Genomic DNA, 21,464 nt, shown 5'->3' with positions numbered 1-21,464 from the left:
TCCCTCAACCCATAAAGTAGCATGCTCTCAGTCACTATTTCAGTGGTTATTCTCTTCCCTCCGTGCTTCTCAGAATGTGATCAATGAATGATAAACATTGAAATGTCGTCCTACTTTTCTTGCAGACCTTGAACGCCTCAAGGAACTCAGCCACCAAGTCAGAAACCCACGTATGGATGTCGTACTATTTACATCCAGTATTGATTGAGTGATCATTTACAATTAAATACTGAAGGTTTCTTCTCCCCCTTGGCAGTAATCGCACTGAAGTCGGGCTGGAATGTGGACGTTTTGGAAAAGGGGGAAGTGCGTCTTTGGCTTCAGACGGAGAGTCTGAGCGATTCCGCTGAGCTGCGTCTAATTTTCAACGACAAAGAGATCTCCAGCACTCCGGTAAGAAACCTTCTCCGTGCCCTATTGATGCTTGGAGATAGAGATGTCCGATAATATCGGCCTAACGATACTATCGGCCGATAAATGCGTTACAATGTAATATCGGAAATTATCGGTATCGGTTTTTTTATTATCGGTATCGGGTTTTTTTTTTGTTGTTTTTTAATTTTTTTATTAAATCAACATAAAAAACACAAGATACACTTACAATTAGTGCACCAACCCAAAAAACCTCCCTCCCCATTCACACTCATTCACACAAAAGGGTTGTTTCTTTCTGTTATTAATATTGTGGTTCCTACATTATATATCAATATATATCAATACAGTCTGCAAGGGATACAGTCCGTAAGCACACATGATTGTGCGTGCTGCTGCTCCACTAATAGTACTAACCTTTAACACTTCATTTTACTCATTTTCATTCATTACTAGTTTCTATGTAACTGTTTTTATATTGTTTTACTTTCTTTTTTATTCAAGAAAATGTTTTTGATTTATTTATCTTATTTTATTTCTTTTTTTTTTTTTAAAAGGACCTTATCTTCACCATACCTGGTTGTCCAAATTAGGCATAATAATGTGTTGATTCCACGACTGTATATATCGGTTGATATCGGTATCGGTTGATATCGGTATCGGTAATTAAAGAGTTAGACAATATCGGATATCGGCAAAAAGCCATTATCGGACATCCCTACTTGGAGACATTTTATTGCCCACGTTTTGCCATATTTCTTGTCAAAAACTAACAATTATACCAGGGATATACAAAGTGCGGCCCCAAAAAAAACTGTTCAATAACAGATTAGAGAGTTTCACAAACAAAAATAGAATACTCGAAGAGAACCAATATGGATACATAGCCATACTTGCCAACCTTGAGACCTCCGATTTCAGGAGATGGGGGGGGGGGGGGGGTTCCGGGGGGGCGTGGTTAAGAGGGGAGGAGTATATTTACAGCTAGAATTCACCAAGTCAAGTATTTCATATATATATATATATATATATATATATATATATATATATATATATATATATATATATATATATATATATATATATATATATATATATAAGAAATACTTGACTTTCAGTCCGCTTATCCGAGGTCGGGTCGCGGGGGCAGCAGCTTAAGCAGGGAAGCCCAGACTTCCCTCTCCCCAGCCACTTCGTCCAGCTCTTCCTGTGGGACCCCGAGGCGTTCCCAGGCCAGCCGGGAGACATAGTCTTCCCAACGTGTCCTGGGTCTTCCCCGCGGCCTCCTACCGGTCGGACGTGCCCTAAACACCTCCCGAGGGAGGCGTTCGGGTGGCATCCTGACCAGATGCCCGAACCACCTCATCTGGCTCCTCTCCATGTGGAGGAGCAGCGGCTTTACTTTGAGCTCCCCCCGGATGACATAGCTTCTCACCCTATCTCCAAGGGAGAGCCCCGCCACCCGGCGGAGGAAACTCATTTCGGCCGCTTGTACCCGTGATCTTGTCCTTTCGGTCATAACCCAAAGCTCATGACCATAGGTGAGGATGGGAACGTAGACAATGCCAAGCCACATTCAGCACGTGTTACAACAGCGTGGCTTCGTAAAAAAAAGAGTACGGGTACTTTCCTGGCCTGCCTGCAGTCCAGACCTGTCTCCCATTGAAAATGTGTGGCGCATTATGAAGCGTAAAATACGACAGCAGAGACCCCGGACTGTTGAACGACTGAAGCTCTACATAAAACAAGAATGGGAAAGAATTCCACTTTCAAAGCTTCAACAATTAGTTTCCTCAGTTCCCAATCGTTTATTGAGTGTTGTTAAAAAGAAAAGGTGATGTAACACAGTGGTGAACATGCCCTTTCCCAACTACTTTGGCACGTGTTGCAGCCATGAAATTCTAAGTTAATTATTATTTGAAAAAAAAAAAAAAAGTTTATGAGTTTGAACATCAAATATCTTGTCTTCGTAGTGCATTCAACTGAATATGGGTTGAAAAGGATTTGCAAATCATTGTATTCCGTTTATATTTACATCTAACACAATTTCCCAACTCATATGGAAACGGGGTTTGTAATAAGTGTCAGTGCAAAGGGGTGTGTTGGTGTTAATAAGTCCTGACAAGAACATGAATTAGCACTCAGGATATTGTGGTTGCTGATAACGAGGAGCAGGTGTGCCAGTCTCTCTGCCCGCCCACGTGTGGAAGCAAACAGTCGGCGAAGGTGAAACAAATTGACAATTTGTTCGCCTTTGAGTCGTCTGGAGTCAACACGGTGTCACGTCCTGCGAGCGACTGATGTCTGCGGGAGGAAATTATCCTTCGGGACGCAGCAAAGAAATGACGTCTTACTTCCAGCGGTCTAACGTAAAAACAAGAATGTGTCTTGAAATGATCTCTTTTATTGCATCCCCACTCTATTATTGGATCAAATGAAAGCATTCCAGTGCAGGGACGTCTGAGAATGACCTCCTTCTAGGCCAAACTGAGAAAAAAACATGTTTGGTAGTCACTGAGGGGTTTATTGAGGAAGACATAAAATGTTATATTATTCTAAACTACATTTAACACGCTTCCTTGTGGTCTAGATCAAGGATGTCAAACCTGGTTTCATTGAGGGCCACATCGCAGTTAGGACCGCATCCACTGGCACGCTGGAAGATTATAGTGAATACTAAATATTTATTTACTACATACTTGCCAACCTTGAGACCTCCGATTTCGGGAGGTGGGGGGTGGGGGGTGGGGGCGGGGGCGTGGTTAAGATATATATATATATATATATATATATAAGAAATACTTGACTTTCAGTGAATTCTAGCTATCTCTATATATATATGTATATATATATATATATAAATAAAATAAATACTTGAATTTCAGTGTTCATTTACAAACTACAACTCACAAACACTTTAGAGTTAGGCTCCACCATCAGAATGTGTACTTAAACTTATAAAGATCACATGGATATTATTCAGTGAGTTGATTCACCAAAACTAACCTGTTATACAGGAGGAAAAATCACACAGGATGTTTAAATTCTTCACAGACTGGTCGCGCTCATCAGAATGACAAGACACTTCCGGTCTGCAGGTGATAGCATTCAATTGGGAAGAAACGCCCTACTGCCCCCTACTGACCAATGTGAATACTGATAAATGTGTAATGACAGCTCCAAAAAACGAATTCAAACCACAAAATAAAATAAATAAATCAACACAAAAATGTGACACATTATGGGTGGGTCACATATGCATGTACAGTAGATGGCAGTATTGTCCTGTTTAAAAGTGTCACAACATTGCTGTTTACGGCAGACGAACTGCTTTACGGTAGACACTGTTGTTGTGTGTTGTCAACACGTCACTCAGGTCCGCCTGAATTTCGGGAGTTTTTCGGGAGAAAATTTGTCCCGGGAGGTTTTCGGGAGAAGCGCTGAATTTCGGGAGTCTCCCGGAAAATCCGGGAGGGTTGGCAAGTATGATTTACTAACAAATTGATGGACGACTTGCTTTCAAACCAGAGGTCATTCAAGATTCAAGATTGTTTATTGTCATCATGCACAGTTAAACTCACAGTTTGCCGTACAATGAAAATCTTACTTTGCTAGTCCACCCTTCAACAAGTCACACGGTACTTAGCTAAAATAAAAAATGTACAGTTTAGCAGTTTAAAATAAGGTATAAAAACAAGTATAAGCTATATACAAGGCACAGTGAGTAACATAATTATTGCACATTCTGATTCACAGTCGGGCAGCACGGTGGCAGAGGGGTTAGTGCGTCTGCCTCACAATACGAAGTTGCTGAGTAGTCTGGGGTTCAATCCCAGGCTCGGGATCTTTCTGTGTGGAGTTTGCATGTTCTCCCCGTGACTGCGTGGGTTCCCTCCGGGTACTCCGGCTTCCTCCCACTTCCAAAGACATGCACCTGGGGATAGGTTGATTGGCAACACTAAATGGGCCCTAGTGTGTGAAGGTGAGTGTGAATGTTGTCTGTCTATCTGTGTTGGCCCTGCGATGAGGTGGCGACTTGTCCAGGGTGTACCCCGCCTTCCGCCCGATTGTAGCTGAGATAGGCTCCAGCGCCCCCCGCGACTCTAAAAGGGAATAAGCGGTAGAAAATGGATGGATGGATGGATGGATGATTCACAGTCAACAGTATACGCCCTGAGATGGGTAGGTCGTGAGTTCAAACCCCGGCCGAGTCATACCAAAGACTTTAAAAATGGGAGCCATTACCTCCCTGCTTGGCACTCAGCATCAAGGGTTGGAATTGGGGGTTAAATCACCAAAAATGATTCCCGGGCGCGGCCACCGCTGCTGCTCACTGCTCACCTCACCGCCCAGGGGAGTGATCAAGGGTGATGGGTCAAATGCAGAGTATAATTTCCCCACACCTTGTGTGTGTGTGACAATCATTGGTACTTTAACTTTAACTTAACAACTATGGAGGTGACCTTGGGTCACAGCAGCAGTTTCAAAGTGTCTTCAGTGATCAAAGGTGAAAAGTGTCTACAGTGATGGTTCACAGTTCGGGGGTGGTCATGGTAGCTGTCTTTTGTTCAAAAGATACAAGTAAAAAGGGGGGGGGGGTAGCTAGCATTCACAAGTTAGCATTCACAAGCCTGATGGCCTGTGGGTAGTGATGGGATCGGCAGTTCTTTTGACTGTACTGAATCACTAGAATCAGTTCCTTAAATTGAGTCGTTCAAAAAATTTGTTCACCGAACCCCCCCCCAAAATAATAGGGGGGGGGGGGCGTGCGTAGTACAGCATACCTGCCAATACTACTCCGGTTTTCCCGTAATTAGTACAGTTTTCATCAACCTATTCCGGGTTACGGTTGCAGTGATAAAAAATACGGTTTTTCATTCATTAAAAAAAAAAAAAATTTTGAAAGTTTTATTCACGAAATCGCGTAACAACAATGACAATCGATACTGCTTCCCGTAACTTCCTATCGAGCCATTCCGAATGCCATGCGCGAGGCTATTTATAGCACCGCTGCCAAGCACGAGGCACCAGTTGCCATTGTTTCCAAACGAGCGAACGATCATGGAATCAGCCGGAGAAAAATCGCAAACGAGTCTTAAACCGAAAAGAAAACTGCAGTCATTCCGTGAAGAATATTCAAAAGCCTATCCGGGAATAATTATCCGTTCCAAAAAGGGTAAAAACTACGGTACGCGAATTGCACCTTGTGCAGACAAGATTTTTCGATCGGACACGGAGGAATTAGCGATGTAAAAGACCACGTTGGGACAAAAAAACACAAGTCTAATGCCGTTGCTAGCGATACAAGTGGAAAACTTTCAACGTAAATTTGGATTTTAGCCACAAAAAGGTAATGACACCAATGTTATCTATTGGAATTGTTTAGTACTGTTATACTGTTAAAAGTGTTTATACTATTTATGCTTTCAAGTCCAAGTTAAAGAAATCTTGTTAAATGTTGACAGCATAACTACCAAAATACAGAAGTATGTCCTTAATATTTTTGCAGTGCTATTTCTGTTGAAAAGTTCAAATGATTACATTAGAGATGTGATGTGCCACTTTTCAAGTGTCTGATGGCTTCAATTAATTTTCATTAATTTTTCATGTTTTGAATTCTTTTGAAAGGCTTACAAAAAAACTACATTTGAATTGTAATTCCATGCTATTGACAGGACTATTAATTTTAATGAAGTTAGCTTACCATGTTTACAGTATGATAATTGTGATAGAAATGTGAATTTTAGGCACAGAATATTTTGTACAATTGAACAAGGCAGTAGATTATACAAGCTTGGACAGAAAGTTAATAATGACACCAATTTGTTTTTTAATGGAATTGTTTAGTACTGTTTTACCATTTGTTTACTGTAAAAAGTGTTTATATTTTCAATTAACAAATTGAAGTCTTGTGAAAGGTTGACAGGATAACTGGCATTAACTGTCGAAATAATTTCAAACTATTGAAGTTAGCTTACAGAATAAACATGTCAATCAACCCATATGATTTTTGCTGTAATATTTTTGTTTTGAAAAGTCACTGTGACTGATAGAAAAGTGATGCTTTTAGCAACATTTTAACCTGTCTGAATGCAATCAATCATTTTGCGTTGTGGGGGCGACCCTGAACCCCCCACCAGGACTTTGTCCTGGACCTACCGGGGCCTGCGGCCCCTGGACCCTGGCTACTAGTTTTTTCTGATTTCAAAAGTTGGCAGGTATGGTACAGTACAGTGCAGACATTCGCGGGAGAAGCAGCAAATAGGGTGAACGCGAGTCCCTACACAGCTCTGTGCATGCAGTACACCAGGCAGTGAGTGACACAGTCAGCACAGTTCAGTACGTGAACCTGAATCACTTCTGCAGCAGCAGTTCTGTGTGCAGGTCGGCGAATCACGAGTCAGTCAGTAACAGCTTCCCCAGCGGCAGATCTCGGTGTGTGTCAGTTCGCGAACGACACAAGCCCTCGGCACCCAATGAACGACGCACACAGTGACTGAACGAGAGCCTCAATGTGACGTCCTCCTCCGCGACACAGTCAGTTCTCTGTGTCAGTAGGTTCGCGAGTCCTGATTTTGTCGTTCACTGAGTGATTCATGTCGTTAATCCGCGGTGAACGTATCGTTCGCTCAGTCCCTCCCCCCGCCCCCATGATGAGTATGAGAATGCGCCAGTTCCACTCATACCGGCATGGTCGCGGCGGAGCTCAACTGAACTGAGAAAGGAACGAATCAGTTCATGAAGTGATTCGGTTCACTCAAAAGATTCGTTCATTCGAACGAATCGTTCGCGAACGACACAACATTACCTGTGGGTAGAAACTGTTAGTCAGTCTCATAGTCCTGGATTTCAGGCTCCTGTATCGTCTGCCTGATCGTAGGAGGCTGAAGAGACTGTGTACTGTCCTTTATGATGTTGTGTGCTCTCCTGGTGGCCCTGGTAGAGTACATGTCCTGTAGTGAGGGGAAGGCTGCTCCTGATATGTACTGAGCAGTTTTAATCACTCGCTGGAGTGCCTTCCTGTCCTTAGCAGTGCAGTTTCCATACCAGACCGTGATTGAGCTGGTAAGGACACTCTCAACCGTACTTCTAAGGAAGTTGCTGAGAATTTTGGGTGGCATGCCAAATTTTCTCAGCCTTCTTAGGAAGTACAGTCACTGCTGGGTTTTCTTAATTGTTTGTTGGGTGTTGTGATCCCAGGTGAGGTCCTCGCTGATGTGGGTCCTGAGGAATTTAAAGGTTTTCACCCTGTCCCCCCTATGTACAGAGGTGTGTAGTGGGTACTCCTTCTCCGTGGGTCAATAATCATCTCCTTGGTCTTGTCTGTGCTCGAGGAGAGTTTATTATCCTGACACCAGGCCACCAGTTCCGCTACCTCCCTTCTGTACGCTGCCTCAGCTCCCCCGGTGATCAGTCCCACGACCGTAGTATCATCTGCAAACTTGATGATACTGGTGTTGTTCTGGGAGGCCACACAGTCGTGTGTGAAGAGGGTGTACAATAGGGGGCTCAGCACGCAGCCTTGGGGGGTCCCTGTGCTTAGAACCTTTGTGCCTGATGTCTGACTGACTGGGGCCGGTTTGTGAGAAAGTTCAGGACCCAGTCACAGAGAGCCGGTGTCAGACCAACAGTGAGGAGTTTAGCAGTGAGTTTGTGTGGGATGACCGTGTTGAAGGCAGAGCTGTAGTCGATGAATAATAGCCTGGCATAGGTGTCCTTGCCCTCTAAGTGGGTGAGGGTGGTGTGGATGACGGTGTTGACTGCATCCTCAGTGAACCGGTTCTGCCGGTAGGCAAACTTTAGAGGGTCCAGTGTGTCTGGGATGGTCTTCTTGATGTGTGACATGACTTCATCACTATTGGGGTGAGTGCAACAGAGCGATAGTCATTCAGACAGGTCACAGTGTTTTTCTTTGGCAGGGGCACGATGGTGGTGGTCTTGAAGCAGGCGGGCACAACAGCTTGTGCTAGTGACAAGTTGTATATGTCAGCAAGTACGTCAGCCAGCTCTGATGAACACACCCTGAGGGCCTGGCCAGGGATGTTGTCTGGGCTGGCTGACTTCCGTGGGCTTGTTCTCCTCAGAACTGTACGTACCTCTGCTGTTGTCACAGTGAGTGGTGGGTCCTGCGTGCGCTCCGTGGTCAGAACCCCTCTCTGTTGGTTGGTGTTGAGGACCTCGAAGCGGGCGTATAACTCATTCAGCTCATCTGGCAGTGAGCGTTGGCTGTTTGTGACCCCCCTGCTCCCCTGCTTGTAGTCTGTGATGTGTTGCAGGCCTTGTCACATGCGCCAGGAATCTGTGGTGGAGTAGAATCCCTCCAGATTGGCCTCGCTGATGGATCTACGCAGGTTGTATCTGGCCTTCTTGTAGTCCTCAGCGTTGCCTGAGACAAATGCAGTGGAGCGGGCATTTAGCTTGGACCGAACATCACAGTTAATCCAGGGTTTTTGGTTTGGGTATATCTTGTATATGTAGCCAGTTACACCGGAAGCATATTCCTCTATGTCCACAGTACCGTCAGCCCTCTGGATAACTTGCTTTCAAACCAGAGGTGTATTTTTGAAAACACAAAGGCTTGGACTATTTTGTTGCATGATCAGATAATATTCTAGTTTAGAATCGGATAGGATAAGATAGACAATGGGGAGATGATGTTATTGTTGTGCAGGTTTTTACATACAGTAACTAAAAAATAGTAATACATACTACATATTGCTCACTACTATGTATAGATAGAAGATAAATATAACAAAAAAACACTAACGTCAGAAGATATGCACTAGAGATGCGCGGTTTGCGGACACAACCGCGGAGTCCGCGGATTATCCGCGGATCGGGCGGTTGAAATAAAAATAAAAAAAAGATTTTATCCGCGGGTTGGGTCGGGCGGTTGAAATAAAAAAAAATTAGATTTTAAATAGATTCAGGCGGGTGGCAGTTAAACCAATTCGGAAATATATATACATAGTTAAATGTTGTTACCCACATACGAAAAACGAGCAGGCACCTGCAGCATATGCCACAACAGAAGAAGAAAAAAAAAAGAGATGGACACTTTTACGGAGCGGAGAAGGGACACCTCGCCGGGGTCCGGGACCGAGGCCCCTTCCCCCGAGAGGGCCCCACCGGGAGCCGTAGCTGAGGTGATCCTCGAGAAGGGCCCGACGCACGTCCAGGGTCACCACCGCGCCCACCGCACCGACACCCCGCCTCGTCCGCCTTCGCCGCGGCCGGCGTCACGCGCAGCAGGTAAGCAGCTTACCTGGCCGCCACCCCCGTGGCCGGGGGCTCGTAACAGGGGTCACTCCGCGCGCTCCGCCCGCGCAGCTTACCTGCCCGCCACCCCTGTTGCCGGGGGCTCGTAACAGGGGTCACTCCGCGCGCTCCGCCCGCGCAGCTTACCTGCCCGCCACCCCTGTTGCCGGGGGCTCGTAACAGGGGTCACTCCGCGCGCTCCGCCCGCGCAGCTTACCTGCCCGCCACCCCCGTTGCCGGCCGGGGGCACGTAACAGGGGTCACTCCGCGCGCAGTGCGCTCACGAAAGGGGTGGGGCTCACCCTGGTGAGCCAAGTGGGCCACTTTTGGTAAGCAGAACTGGCGCTGCGGGATGAACCGAACGCCGGGTTAAGGCGCCCGATGCCGACGCTCATCAGACCCCAGAAAAGGTGTTGGTTGATATAGACAGCAGGACGGTGGCCATGGAAGTCGGAACCCGCTAAGGAGTGTGTAACAACCCACCTGCCGAATCAACTAGCCCTGAAAATGGATGGCGCTGGAGCGTCGGGCCCATACCCGGCCGTCGCCGGCAGCGACAGCCGCGAGGGCTAGGCCGCGACGAGTAGGATGGCCGCCGCGGTGCGCGCTGAAGCCTCGGGCGCGAGCCCGGGTGGAGCCGCCGCGGGTGCGAGGGACATCGCACCTCCACGCGCTTGGAGATGATTGCGCACTGGTGTGCGTCTGGGCCGTGACAGCGTGGCACGCATTGAATGTCTCTGCTGCATTGGATCAGTCTCCTTTCTTTAACAGGCAAAGGCTTTATAACCTCACTAATGCCTTGCATCGTCTATATTAGATATATAACAACGGGCGGGTGCGGGCGGGTGCGGTGTTGATTAAATGTTAATTCGGGTGGATGCGGATGGTTGACGACTTTTGTGATGCGGTTGCGGATGAAATAATTGCCTATCCGCGCATCTCTAATATGCACATATAGTCGTGGTTAAAAGTTTACATACACTTGTAAAGAACATCATGTCATGGCTGTCTTGAGTTTACAATTATTTCTTATTTTTTTGTGATAGAATGATTGGAGCACATACTTGTTGGTCACAAAAAACATTCATGAAGTTTGCTTCTTTTATGAATTTATTATGGCTCTACTGAAAATGTGAGGGTCAAAAGTATACAAACAGCAATGTTAATATTTGCTTACATGTCCCTTGGCAAGTTTACCTGCAGTAAGGCGCTTTTGGTAGCCATCCACAAGCTTCTGCTTAAATTTTTGACCACAAAATTGCTGCAGTTCAGCTAAATGTGTTGCTTTTCTGACATGGACTTGTTTCTTCAGCATTGTCCACACGTTTAAGTCAGGACTTTGGGAAGGCCATTCTAAAACCTTCATTCTAGCCTGATTTAGCCATTCCTTGACTACTTTTGAGGTGTGTTTGGGGTCATTGTCCTGTTGGAACACCCAACTGCGCCCAAGACCCAACCTCCGGGCTGATGATTTTAGCTTGTCCTGAAGAATTTGGAGGTAGTCCTCCTTTTTCATTGTCTCATTTACTCTCTGTAAAACAGCAGTTCCATTGGCAGCAAAACAGGCACAGAGCATAATACTACCACCACCATGCTTGACGGTAGGGATGGTGTTCTTGGGATTAAAGGCCTCACCTTTTCTCCTCCAAACATATTGCTGGGTATTGTGGCCAAACAGCTCCATTTTTGTTTCATCTGACATCACATGGACAAAGATAAGACCTTCTGGAGGAAAGTTCTGTGGTCAGATGAAACTAAAATCCTGTCAATCCTGTCACTATCCTGCAGAGGTGGGTAGAGTAGCCAGAAATTGTACTCAAGTAAGAGTACTGTTACTTTAGAGATTTATTACTCAAGTAAAAGTAAGGAGTAGTCACCCAAATATTTACTTGAGTAAAAGTAAAAAGTATGTTGTGAAAAAACTACTCAAGTACTGAGTAACTGATGAGTAACATACACACACATATCATATATATATATATATATATATATATATATATATATATATATATATATATATATATATATATATATATATATATATATATATATATATATATATACACATATATATATACACATACACACATTTTTATATATATATATACACATTTATATATATATATATATATATATATATATACAGTATATAATTTATATTTATTTTGCCGTTTTTGTTTACATGTTAAAGGTGTTTTAATGAATATACATGCATGTTTAACACATATAGATTCCTTTATTTCAAGAAGACAAGAATATAAGTTGGTGTATTACCTGATTCTGATGACTTGCATTGATTGTAATCAGACAGTAGTGCTGGAGGAGAAAAAAAGTTCCTCCTTTCTGTCTAATACCACATGAAAGTGGTTGGTTTTTGGCATTTTATTTGTCCAGCTTCCATATTCGTTTTTATACACTTTACAAGAAATACATTGGCGGCAAACTCCGTAGCTTGCTAGCTTGTTTGCGCTGGCTTTCGGAGACTCTTGTTTTGAAAGCGCAGGCGCGATGGAGCGGCACTTTTATTGTGAAGACAGGAACTGTGCAGTCAGTCTTTAGGCTTTTGACGGGAAATAAAAAAGGGTCTTTTTTCCTTCACACTTTTGATTGATTGATTGAAACTTTTATCAGTAGATTGCACAGTACAGTACATATTCCGTACAATTGACCACTAAATGGTAACACCCCAATAAGTTTTTCAACTTGTTTAAGTCAGGTCATGTGACCGCCTGGCTCTGTTTGATTGGTCCAACGTCACCAGTGACTGCGTCTGATTGGTGGAACGGAGTGAACGTCACCAGTGACTGTATTTGTTGAAACGCAGGCACTATGAAGGTCTGTCTGACAGACCAAAACAAACAAAGCGTGCATTAACAGATCGATAAAAATTAGTAGCGAGTAGCGAGCTGAATGTAGATAAAAGTAGCGGAGTAAAAGTAGCGTTTCTTCTCTATAAATATACTCAAGTAAAAGTAAAAGTATGTTGCATTAAAACTACTCTTAGAAGTACAATTTATCCCAAAAGTTACTCAAGTAGATGTAACGGAGTAAATGTAGCTCGTTACTACCCACCTCTGCTATCCTGTCAATCAGACGGTCGAGGGCTTGCGACCCGTGCGGAGCGGTGGCAACATGGGGAAGATCTATAAACTCGACACAGAGACTGCCACAGTAGCATAATGATTTTGCAACAGTAAGCTAAACATATTCAATGGCGTCAATAGAGAAAATCCAATGTCATCAATCTTTACACCAGCAGCTGCCACTCACCGCCACCGTCTCATTTCCATTCAGTCCATTATGCGCGGCTATCAGAGTTCCATCTGAGCCGTGCTGATTACACGTCGTTTGTGAATGATCACAGCTGAGGTTTGCCGTTCCAAAAAAGCCATTTAGCTGATTAGCACCCTAGGGCTCGTCATACATCACAAACATCGCATGCCGCCGCTCCTCAACATGCGAGGCACACACTTAACTTAATGAACAATAAAAGAGCGGGAAAAATAGACCACAGTGATGTTTTCCCGCTCCGTTTTGATTGCAAAACATTTCCTAATTCGCTTCTTGGAGCAAAATAGGACGCCACACATTCTTACAGGCAGAGGTGGGTAGTAACGCGCTACATTTACTCCGTTACATCGACTTGAGTAACTTTTGGGATGAATTGTACTTCTAAGAGTAGATTTAATGCAACATACTTGTACTTTTACTTGAGTATATTTATTTTCACCAATCAAATGCAGTCACTGGTGACGTTTGACTCCGTTTCACCAATCAAATACAGTCACTGGTGACGTTTGACTCCGTTTCACCAATCAAATGCAGTCACTGGTGACGTTTCACTCCGTTTCACCAATCAAATGCAGTCACTGGGGACGTTTGACTCCATTTCAGCAATCAAATGCCATCACTGGTGACGTTTGACTCCGTTTCACCAATCAAATACAGTCACTGGTGACGTTTGACTCCGTTTCACCAATCAAATGGTCACTGGTGACGTTTGACTCCATTTCAGCAATCAAATGCCATCACTGGTGACGTTTGACTCCGTTTCACCAATCAAATACAGTCACTAGTGACGTTTGACTCCGTTTCACCAATCAAATGCAGTCACTGATGACGTTTGACTCCGTTTCACCAATCAAATACAGTCACTGGTGACGTTTGACTCCGTTTCACCAATCAAATACAGTCACTGGTGACGTTTGACTCCGTTTCACCAATCAAATACAGTCACTGGTGACGTTTGACTCCGTTTCACCAATCAAATGCAGTCACTGGTGACGTTTGACTCCGTTTCACCAATCAAATGCAGTCACTGGTGACGTTTGACTCCGTTTCACCAATCAAATACAGTCACTGGTGACGTTTGACTCCGTTTCACCAATCAAATACAGTCACTGGTGACGTTTGACTCCGTTTCACCAATCAAATGCAGTCACTGGTGACGTTTGACTCTGTTTCACCAATCAAATACAGTCACTGGTGACGTTTGACTCCGTTTCACCAATCAAATGCAGTCACTGGTGACAGTTGACTCCGTTTCACCAATCAAATGCAGTCACTGGTGACGTTTGACTCCGTTTCACCAATCAAATACAGTCACTAGTGACGTTTGACTCCGTTTCACCAATCAAATACAGTCACTGGTGACGCTTGACTCCGTTTCACCAATCAAATGCAGTCACTGGTGACCTTTGACTCCGTTTCACCAATCAAATGGTCACTGGTGACGTTTAACTTCGTTTCACCAATCAAATGCAGTCACTGGTGACGTTTGACTCAGTTTCACCAATCAAATGCAGTCACTGGTGATGTTTGACTCCATTTCAGCAATCAAATGCCATCACTGGTGACGTTTGACTCCGTTTCACCAATCAAATACAGTCACTGGTGACGTTTGACTCCGTTTCACCAATCAAATGCAGTCACTGGTGACGTGTGACTCCGTTTCAACAATCAAATGCAGTCACTAGTGACGTTTGACTCCGTTTCACCAATCAAATGCAGTCACTGGTGACGTTTGAGTCCATTTCACCAATCAAATGGTCACTGGTGACGTTTGACTCTGTTTCACCAATCAAATGCAGTCACTAGTGGAGTTTGACTCCGTTTCACCAATCAAATACAGTCACTGGTGACGTTTGACTCCGTTTCACCAATCAAATACAGTCACTGGTGACGTTTGACTCCGTTTCACCAATCAAATACAGTCACTGGTGACATTTGACTCCGTTTCACCAATCAAATACAGTCACTAGTGACGTTTGACTCCGTTTCACCAATCAAATGCAGTCACTGGTGACGTTTGACTCCGTTTCACCAATCAAATGCAGTCACTGGTGACGTTTGACTCCGTTTCACCAATCAAATGCAGTCACTGGTGACGTGTGACTTCGTTTCACCAACTAAATGCAGTCACTGGTGACGTTTGACTCCGTTTCACCAATCAAATGCAGTCACTGGTGACGTTTGACTCCGTTTCACCAATCAAATGCAGTCACTGGTGACGTGTGACTTCGTTTCAACAATCAAATGCAGTCACTAGTGACGTTTGACTCCGTTTCACCAATCAAATACAGTCACTAGTGACGTTTGACTCCGTTTCACCAATCAAATACAGTCACTTGTGACGTTTGACTCTGTTTCACCAATCAAATACAGTCACTGGTGATGTTTGACTCCATTTTACCAATCAAATACAGTCACTAGTGACGTTTGAATCCGTTTCACCAATCAAATGCAGTCACTGGTGACGTTTGACTCCGTTTCACCAATCAAATACAGTCACTGGTGACGTTTGACTCCGTTTCACCAATCAAATGCAGTCACTGGTGACGTTTGACTCCGTTTCACCAATCAAATACAGTCACTGGTGACGTGTGACTTTGTTTCAACAATCAAATGCAGTCACTAGTGACGTTTGACTCCGTTTCACCAATCAAATGCAGTCACTGGTGAAGTTTGACTCCGTTTCACCAATCAAATACAGTCACTGGTGACGTTTGACTCCGTTTCACCAATCAAATGGTCACTGGTAACGTTTGACTCCGTTTCACCAATCAAATGCAGTCACTGGTGACGTTTGACTCTGTTTCACCAATCAAATGCAGTCACTGGTGATGTTTGACTCCGTTTCACCAATCAAATGCAGTCACTGGTGACGTTTGACTCTGTTTCACCAATCAAATACAGTCACTGGTGACGTTTGACTCTGTTTCACCAATCAAATACAGTCACTGGTGACCTTTGACTCCGTTTCACCAATCAAATGCAGTCACTGGTGACGTTTGACTCCGTTTCACCAATCAAATACAGTCACTGGTGACATTTGACTCCGTTTCACCAATCAAATACAGTCACTGGTGACGTTTGACTCCGTTTCACCAATCAAATGCAGTCACTGGTGACGTTTGACTCCGTTTCACCAATCAAATACAGTCACTGGTGACGTGTGACTTTGTTTCAACAATCAAATGCAGTCACTAGTGACGTTTGACTCCGTTTCACCAATCAAATACAGTCACTGGTGACATTTGACTCCGTTTCACCAATCAAATACAGTCACTGGTGACCTTTGACTCCGTTTCACCAATCAAATGCAGTCACTGGTGACGTTTGACTCCGTTTCACCAATCAAATACAGTCACTGGTGACATTTGACTCCGTTTCACCAATCAAATACAGTCACTGGTGACGTTTGACTCCGTTTCACCAATCAAATGCAGTCACTGGTGACGTTTGACTCCGTTTCACCAATCAAATACAGTCACTGGTGACGTTTGAATCCGTTTCATCCATCAAATAAAGTCACTGGTAATGTTTGACTCCGTTTCACCAATCAAATACAGTCACTGGTGACGTTTGACTCCGTTTCACCAATCAAATACAGTCACTAGTGACGTTTGACTCCGTTTCACCAATCAAATACAGTCACTAGTGACGTTTGACTCCGTTTCACCAATCAAATGCAGTCACTGGTGACGTTTGACTCCGTTTCACCAATCAAATACAGTCACTGGTGACGTTTGACACCGTTTCACCAATCAAATACAGTCACTGGTGACGTTTGAATCCGTTTCATCCATCAAATAAAGTCACTGGTAATGTTTGACTCCGTTTCACCAATCAAATACAGTCACTGGTGACGTTTGACTCCGTTTCACCAATCAAATGCAGTCACTGGTGACGTTTGACTCCGTTTCACCAATCAAATACAGTCACTGGTGACGTTTGACACCGTTTCACCAATCAAATACAGTCACTGGTGACGTTTGAATCCGTTTCATCCATCAAATAAAGTCACTGGTAATGTTTGACTCCGTTTCACCAATCAAATACAGTCACTGGTGACGTTTGACTCCGTTTCACCAATCAAATACAGTCACTAGTGACGTTTGACTCCGTTTCACCAATCAAATACAGTCACTAGTGACGTTTGACTCCGTTTCACCAATCAAATGCAGTCACTGGTGACGTTTGACTCCGTTTCACCAATCAAATACAGTCACTGGTGACGTTTGACACCGTTTCACCAATCAAATACAGTCACTGGTGACGTTTGAATCCGTTTCATCCATCAAATAAAGTCACTGGTAATGTTTGACTCCGTTTCACCAATCAAATACAGTCACTGGTGACGTTTGACTCCGTTTCACCAATCAAATGCAGTCACTGGTGACGTTTGACTCCGTTTCACCAATCAAATACAGTCACTGGTGACGTTTGACTCCGTTTCACCAATCAAATGCAGTCACTGGTGACGTTTGACTCCGTTTCACCAATCAAATACAGTCACTAGTGGAGTTTGACTCCGTTTCACCAATCAAATACAGTCACTGGTGACGTTTGACTCCGTTTCACCAATCAAATACAGTCACAAGTGACGTTTGACTCCGTTTCACCAATCAAATACAGTCACTAGTGACGTTTGACTCCGTTTCACCAATCAAATGCAGTCACTGGTGACGTTTGACTCCGTTTCACCAATCAAATACAGTCACTGGTGACGTTTGACTCCGTTTCACCAATCAAATACAGTCACTGGTGACGTTTGACTCCGTTTCACCAATCAAATGCAGTCACTGGTGACGTTTGACTCTGTTTCACCAATCAAATACAGTCACTGGTGACGTTTGACTCCGTTTCACCAATCAAATACAGTCACTGGTGACGTTTGACTCCGTTTCACCAATCAAATACAGTCACTGGTGACGTTTGACTCCGTTTCACCAATCAAATGCAGTCACTGGTGACGTTTGACTCTGTTTCACCAATCAAATACAGTCACTGGTGACGTTTGACTCCGTTTCACCAATCAAATACAGTCACTGGTGACGTTTGACTCCGTTTCACCAATCAAATGCAGTCACTGGTGACGTTTGACTCCGTTTCACCAATCAAATACAGTCACTGGTGACGTTTGACTCCGTTTCACCAATCAAATTCAGTCACTGGTGACGTTTGAGTCCATTTCACCAATCAAATGGTCACTGGTGACGTTTGACTCCGTTTCACCAATCAAATGCAGTCACTAGTGGAGTTTGACTCCGTTTCACCAATCAAATACAGTCACTGGTGACGTTTGACTCCGTTTCACCAATCAAATACAGTCACTGGTGACGTTTGACGCCGTTTCACCAATCAAATGCAGTCACTGGTGACGTTTGACTCCGTTTCACCAATCAAATACAGTCACTGGTGACGTTTGACTCCGTTTCACCAATCAAATACAGTCACTGGTGACGTTTGACTCTGTTTCACCAATCAAATACAGTCACTGGTGACGTTTGACTCCGTTTCACCAATCAAACGCAGTCACTGGTGACGTTTGACTCCGTTTCACCAATCAAATACAGTCACTGGTGACGTTTGACTCTGTTTCACCAATCAAATACAGTCACTGGTGACGTTTGACTCCGTTTCACCAATCAAACGCAGTCACTGGTGACGTTTGACTCCGTTTCACCAATCAAATACAGTCACTGGTGACGTTTGACTCCGTTTCACCAATCAAATGCAGTCACTGGTGACGTTTGACTCTGTTTCACCAATCAAATACAGTCACTGGTGACGTTTGACTCCGTTTCACCAATCAAACGCAGTCACTGGTGACGTTTGACTCCGTTTCACCAATCAAATACAGTCACTGGTGACGTTTGACTCCGTTTCACCAATCAAACATAGCCAGGCGGTCACATGATTAACTGCACATTAAGTTTCAGCGGCAAACAACAACAAGCTTAAGCTTACATGAACTCAACGTCAAATTTGAGGAAGCGCATCGCGGTAAGTAACGTTGGTACCGTATTTTTCGGAGTATAAGTCGCACCGGAGTGTAAGTCGCACCTGTTGAAAATGCATTATAAAGAAGGAAAAAAACATATATACTGTAAGTCACACTGGAGCCCGGCCAAACTATGAAAAAAACTGCGACTTATAGTCCGAAAAATACGGTAGATATTTTGGCTGTCACTGTAGGCTGATGTTAGCTTCCCTGCTATGAATCACTGTCAAATGTACATCGTGTGGGGACATTTATTAACGCACTGCAGCCTCATAGACAGAGAGACAGAGACACACACACACACAGTCGTACACACACTCACACATGCATACAAACACCAATCAGAAGTGCACAGTGTGTTCCCAGGTGCAGCCCACACCTATCAGTTTATGGTTTGCGTAAAGGCTAACTTGTTATTTTCCTTTGTAATCTCTGCCTACTGAGCCTATGGTGCTGTTAAGTTATTGTGGCTCAATTTGCCTTCATTTTTTTTATGTTAATGTATTATTATTTAATATATATTATTGTTTTAGTTGCTTAAGAGATATTCCTGGCTCTGAATTTGCTCATTGCTATTTTTATGTTTTTGTGCATTATTTGTTGCTGTCATCAAACGAACAGGTTACTCATCAGTTACTCAGCACTTGAGTAGTTTTTTCACAACATACTTTTGACTTTTACTCAAGTAAATATTTGGGTGACTACTCCTTACTTTTACTTGAGTAATAAATCTCTAAAGTAACAGTACTCTTACTTGAGTACAATTTCTGGCTACTCCACCCACCTCTGCTTACAGGATCTCATTTTGCTTCCACAGCGCCGCAAGATCAACTTTGACAAGGCGAAGGGCTTGGTGGAGGTACTGATCGATCGGCCCGGCCCAGAGGACGAGGGCTCGTACACTGCCCAGCTGCGGGACGGCCGCGCCAGGAACCAGTTCACTTTGGTCCTGGTGGATCGAAGTGAGTCCAAAATCCAATAAATGTCTGATACTGAAAATAAATCAAAGACACTATGAAGAAATGGTACAACTAGTAACCAACATACTCAATTTGCAGCTGGGGTGTCAAACTCGTTCTCATTGTTGGCCACATCGCATTTAATAATATATGAATATGCCTAAATACTAGGTGTGTAACGGTACACAAAAATTTCGGTTCGGTACGTACCTCGGTTTAGAGGTCACGGTTCGGTTCATTTTCGGTACAGTAAGAAAACAACAAAATATACATTTTTGGGTTATTTATTTACCAAATTTGCAAAATATTCCACCAAAAATATTTTTCTTAGTGGAATATTTGATGTGAAGTAATGGGAACCTTGGATAGGTCAATAATTCATAATAACATTGATTTTGATTCAATATTAATATGTAGATTTTACAGTAAAAAACTGGTACTTCAATAACCAGAATATTACCTTATTTTACGGACTATAAGGCGCACTTAAAATCCTTTTTTTTTCTCAAAACTCGACGGTGCGCCTTTTAACCCGGTGCGCCTAATGTAAGGAATACTTTTGGTTGAGCTTACCCACCTCGAAGCTTTTTTATTTGGTACATGGTGTAATGATAAGTGTGACCAGTAGATGTCAGTCACAATTAAGCGATAAGTGTAGGCTGCACTATGACGGCAATATGACTCAAGTAAACAACACCAACATTTTACATGCTCCATTGAGAATATAGAACATTACACACGACACTCAAAAACTTATCAAAATGTTTTAGTAGGACTTTGGTAAGCTATGAAGCCACACCGCTTGATGGATTGTACTGTGCTTCAACATAGGAGTATTAGTATGGTGTGTGTATAAGGTAAGACATATTATCTGGCGTTTTGTTTGGCAATATTATGCAAAAGCAACTTTTCTTACCTTCTGGTACCTGCTGATCTGTATTTGGGATCTGCATAAATCCTGAAAAATTGTGCGCCTTCGCCTTTGTAGTCCGTGCCGATAATGTAGGCGATAAGCTTCTTCTTTTTCTCTATCTTCTTGTTATGTGACATTCATCCTCCACTGTTGCCACTTCTAATATAAAATACCGTATTTTTCGGAGTATAAGTCGCTCCGGAGTATAAGTCGCACCGGCCAAAAATGCATAATAAAGAAGAAAAAAAAACATTTATAAGTCGCATTTTTGGGGGAAATGTATTTGATAAAAGCCAACAGCAAGAATAGACATTTGAAAGGCAATTTAAAATAAATCAAGAATAGTAAACAACAGGCTGAATAAGTGTACGTTATATGAGGCATAAATAACCAACTGGTATGTTAACGTAACATACTATGGTAAGAGTCATTCAAATAACTATAACATATAGAACATGCTATACGTTTACCAAACAATATGTCACTCCTAATCGCTAAATCCCATGAAATCTTATACGTCTAGTCTCTTACGTGAATGAGATAAATAATATTATAATGTATTAATCATTTCACACATAAGTCGCTCCTGAGTATAAGTCGCACCTTCGAAGCCGGTCCATACACACGCCCTTCCCGCAGGCGGCGCTGACCACGCCCCCCTCCACAGTACTTTATT

At 43.5% G+C, this 21,464-nt stretch overlaps 1 protein-coding gene across 1 annotated transcript in view; it reads left to right on the top strand.

Moving 5' to 3' along the window:
- The window catches only part of myom3 (myomesin 3), a 235,039-nt gene that overhangs the window by 187,943 nt on the left and 25,632 nt on the right, over positions 1–21,464 (top strand). The window contains exons 24-26 of the mRNA XM_061958714.2: positions 126–170; positions 257–393; positions 19,734–19,878. Coding sequence (XP_061814698.2) covers positions 126–170; positions 257–393; positions 19,734–19,878 — 327 coding nt within the window. The remainder of the gene's footprint in view (positions 1–125; positions 171–256; positions 394–19,733; positions 19,879–21,464) is intronic.

Source organism: Nerophis lumbriciformis, linkage group LG04, assembly GCF_033978685.3.
Source record: "Nerophis lumbriciformis linkage group LG04, RoL_Nlum_v2.1, whole genome shotgun sequence".
Classification (NCBI taxonomy): Eukaryota; Metazoa; Chordata; class Actinopteri; order Syngnathiformes; family Syngnathidae; genus Nerophis; species Nerophis lumbriciformis.
Note: the sequence above shows the minus strand (reverse complement) of the source record. Positions and strands in the feature narration are given on the sequence as shown.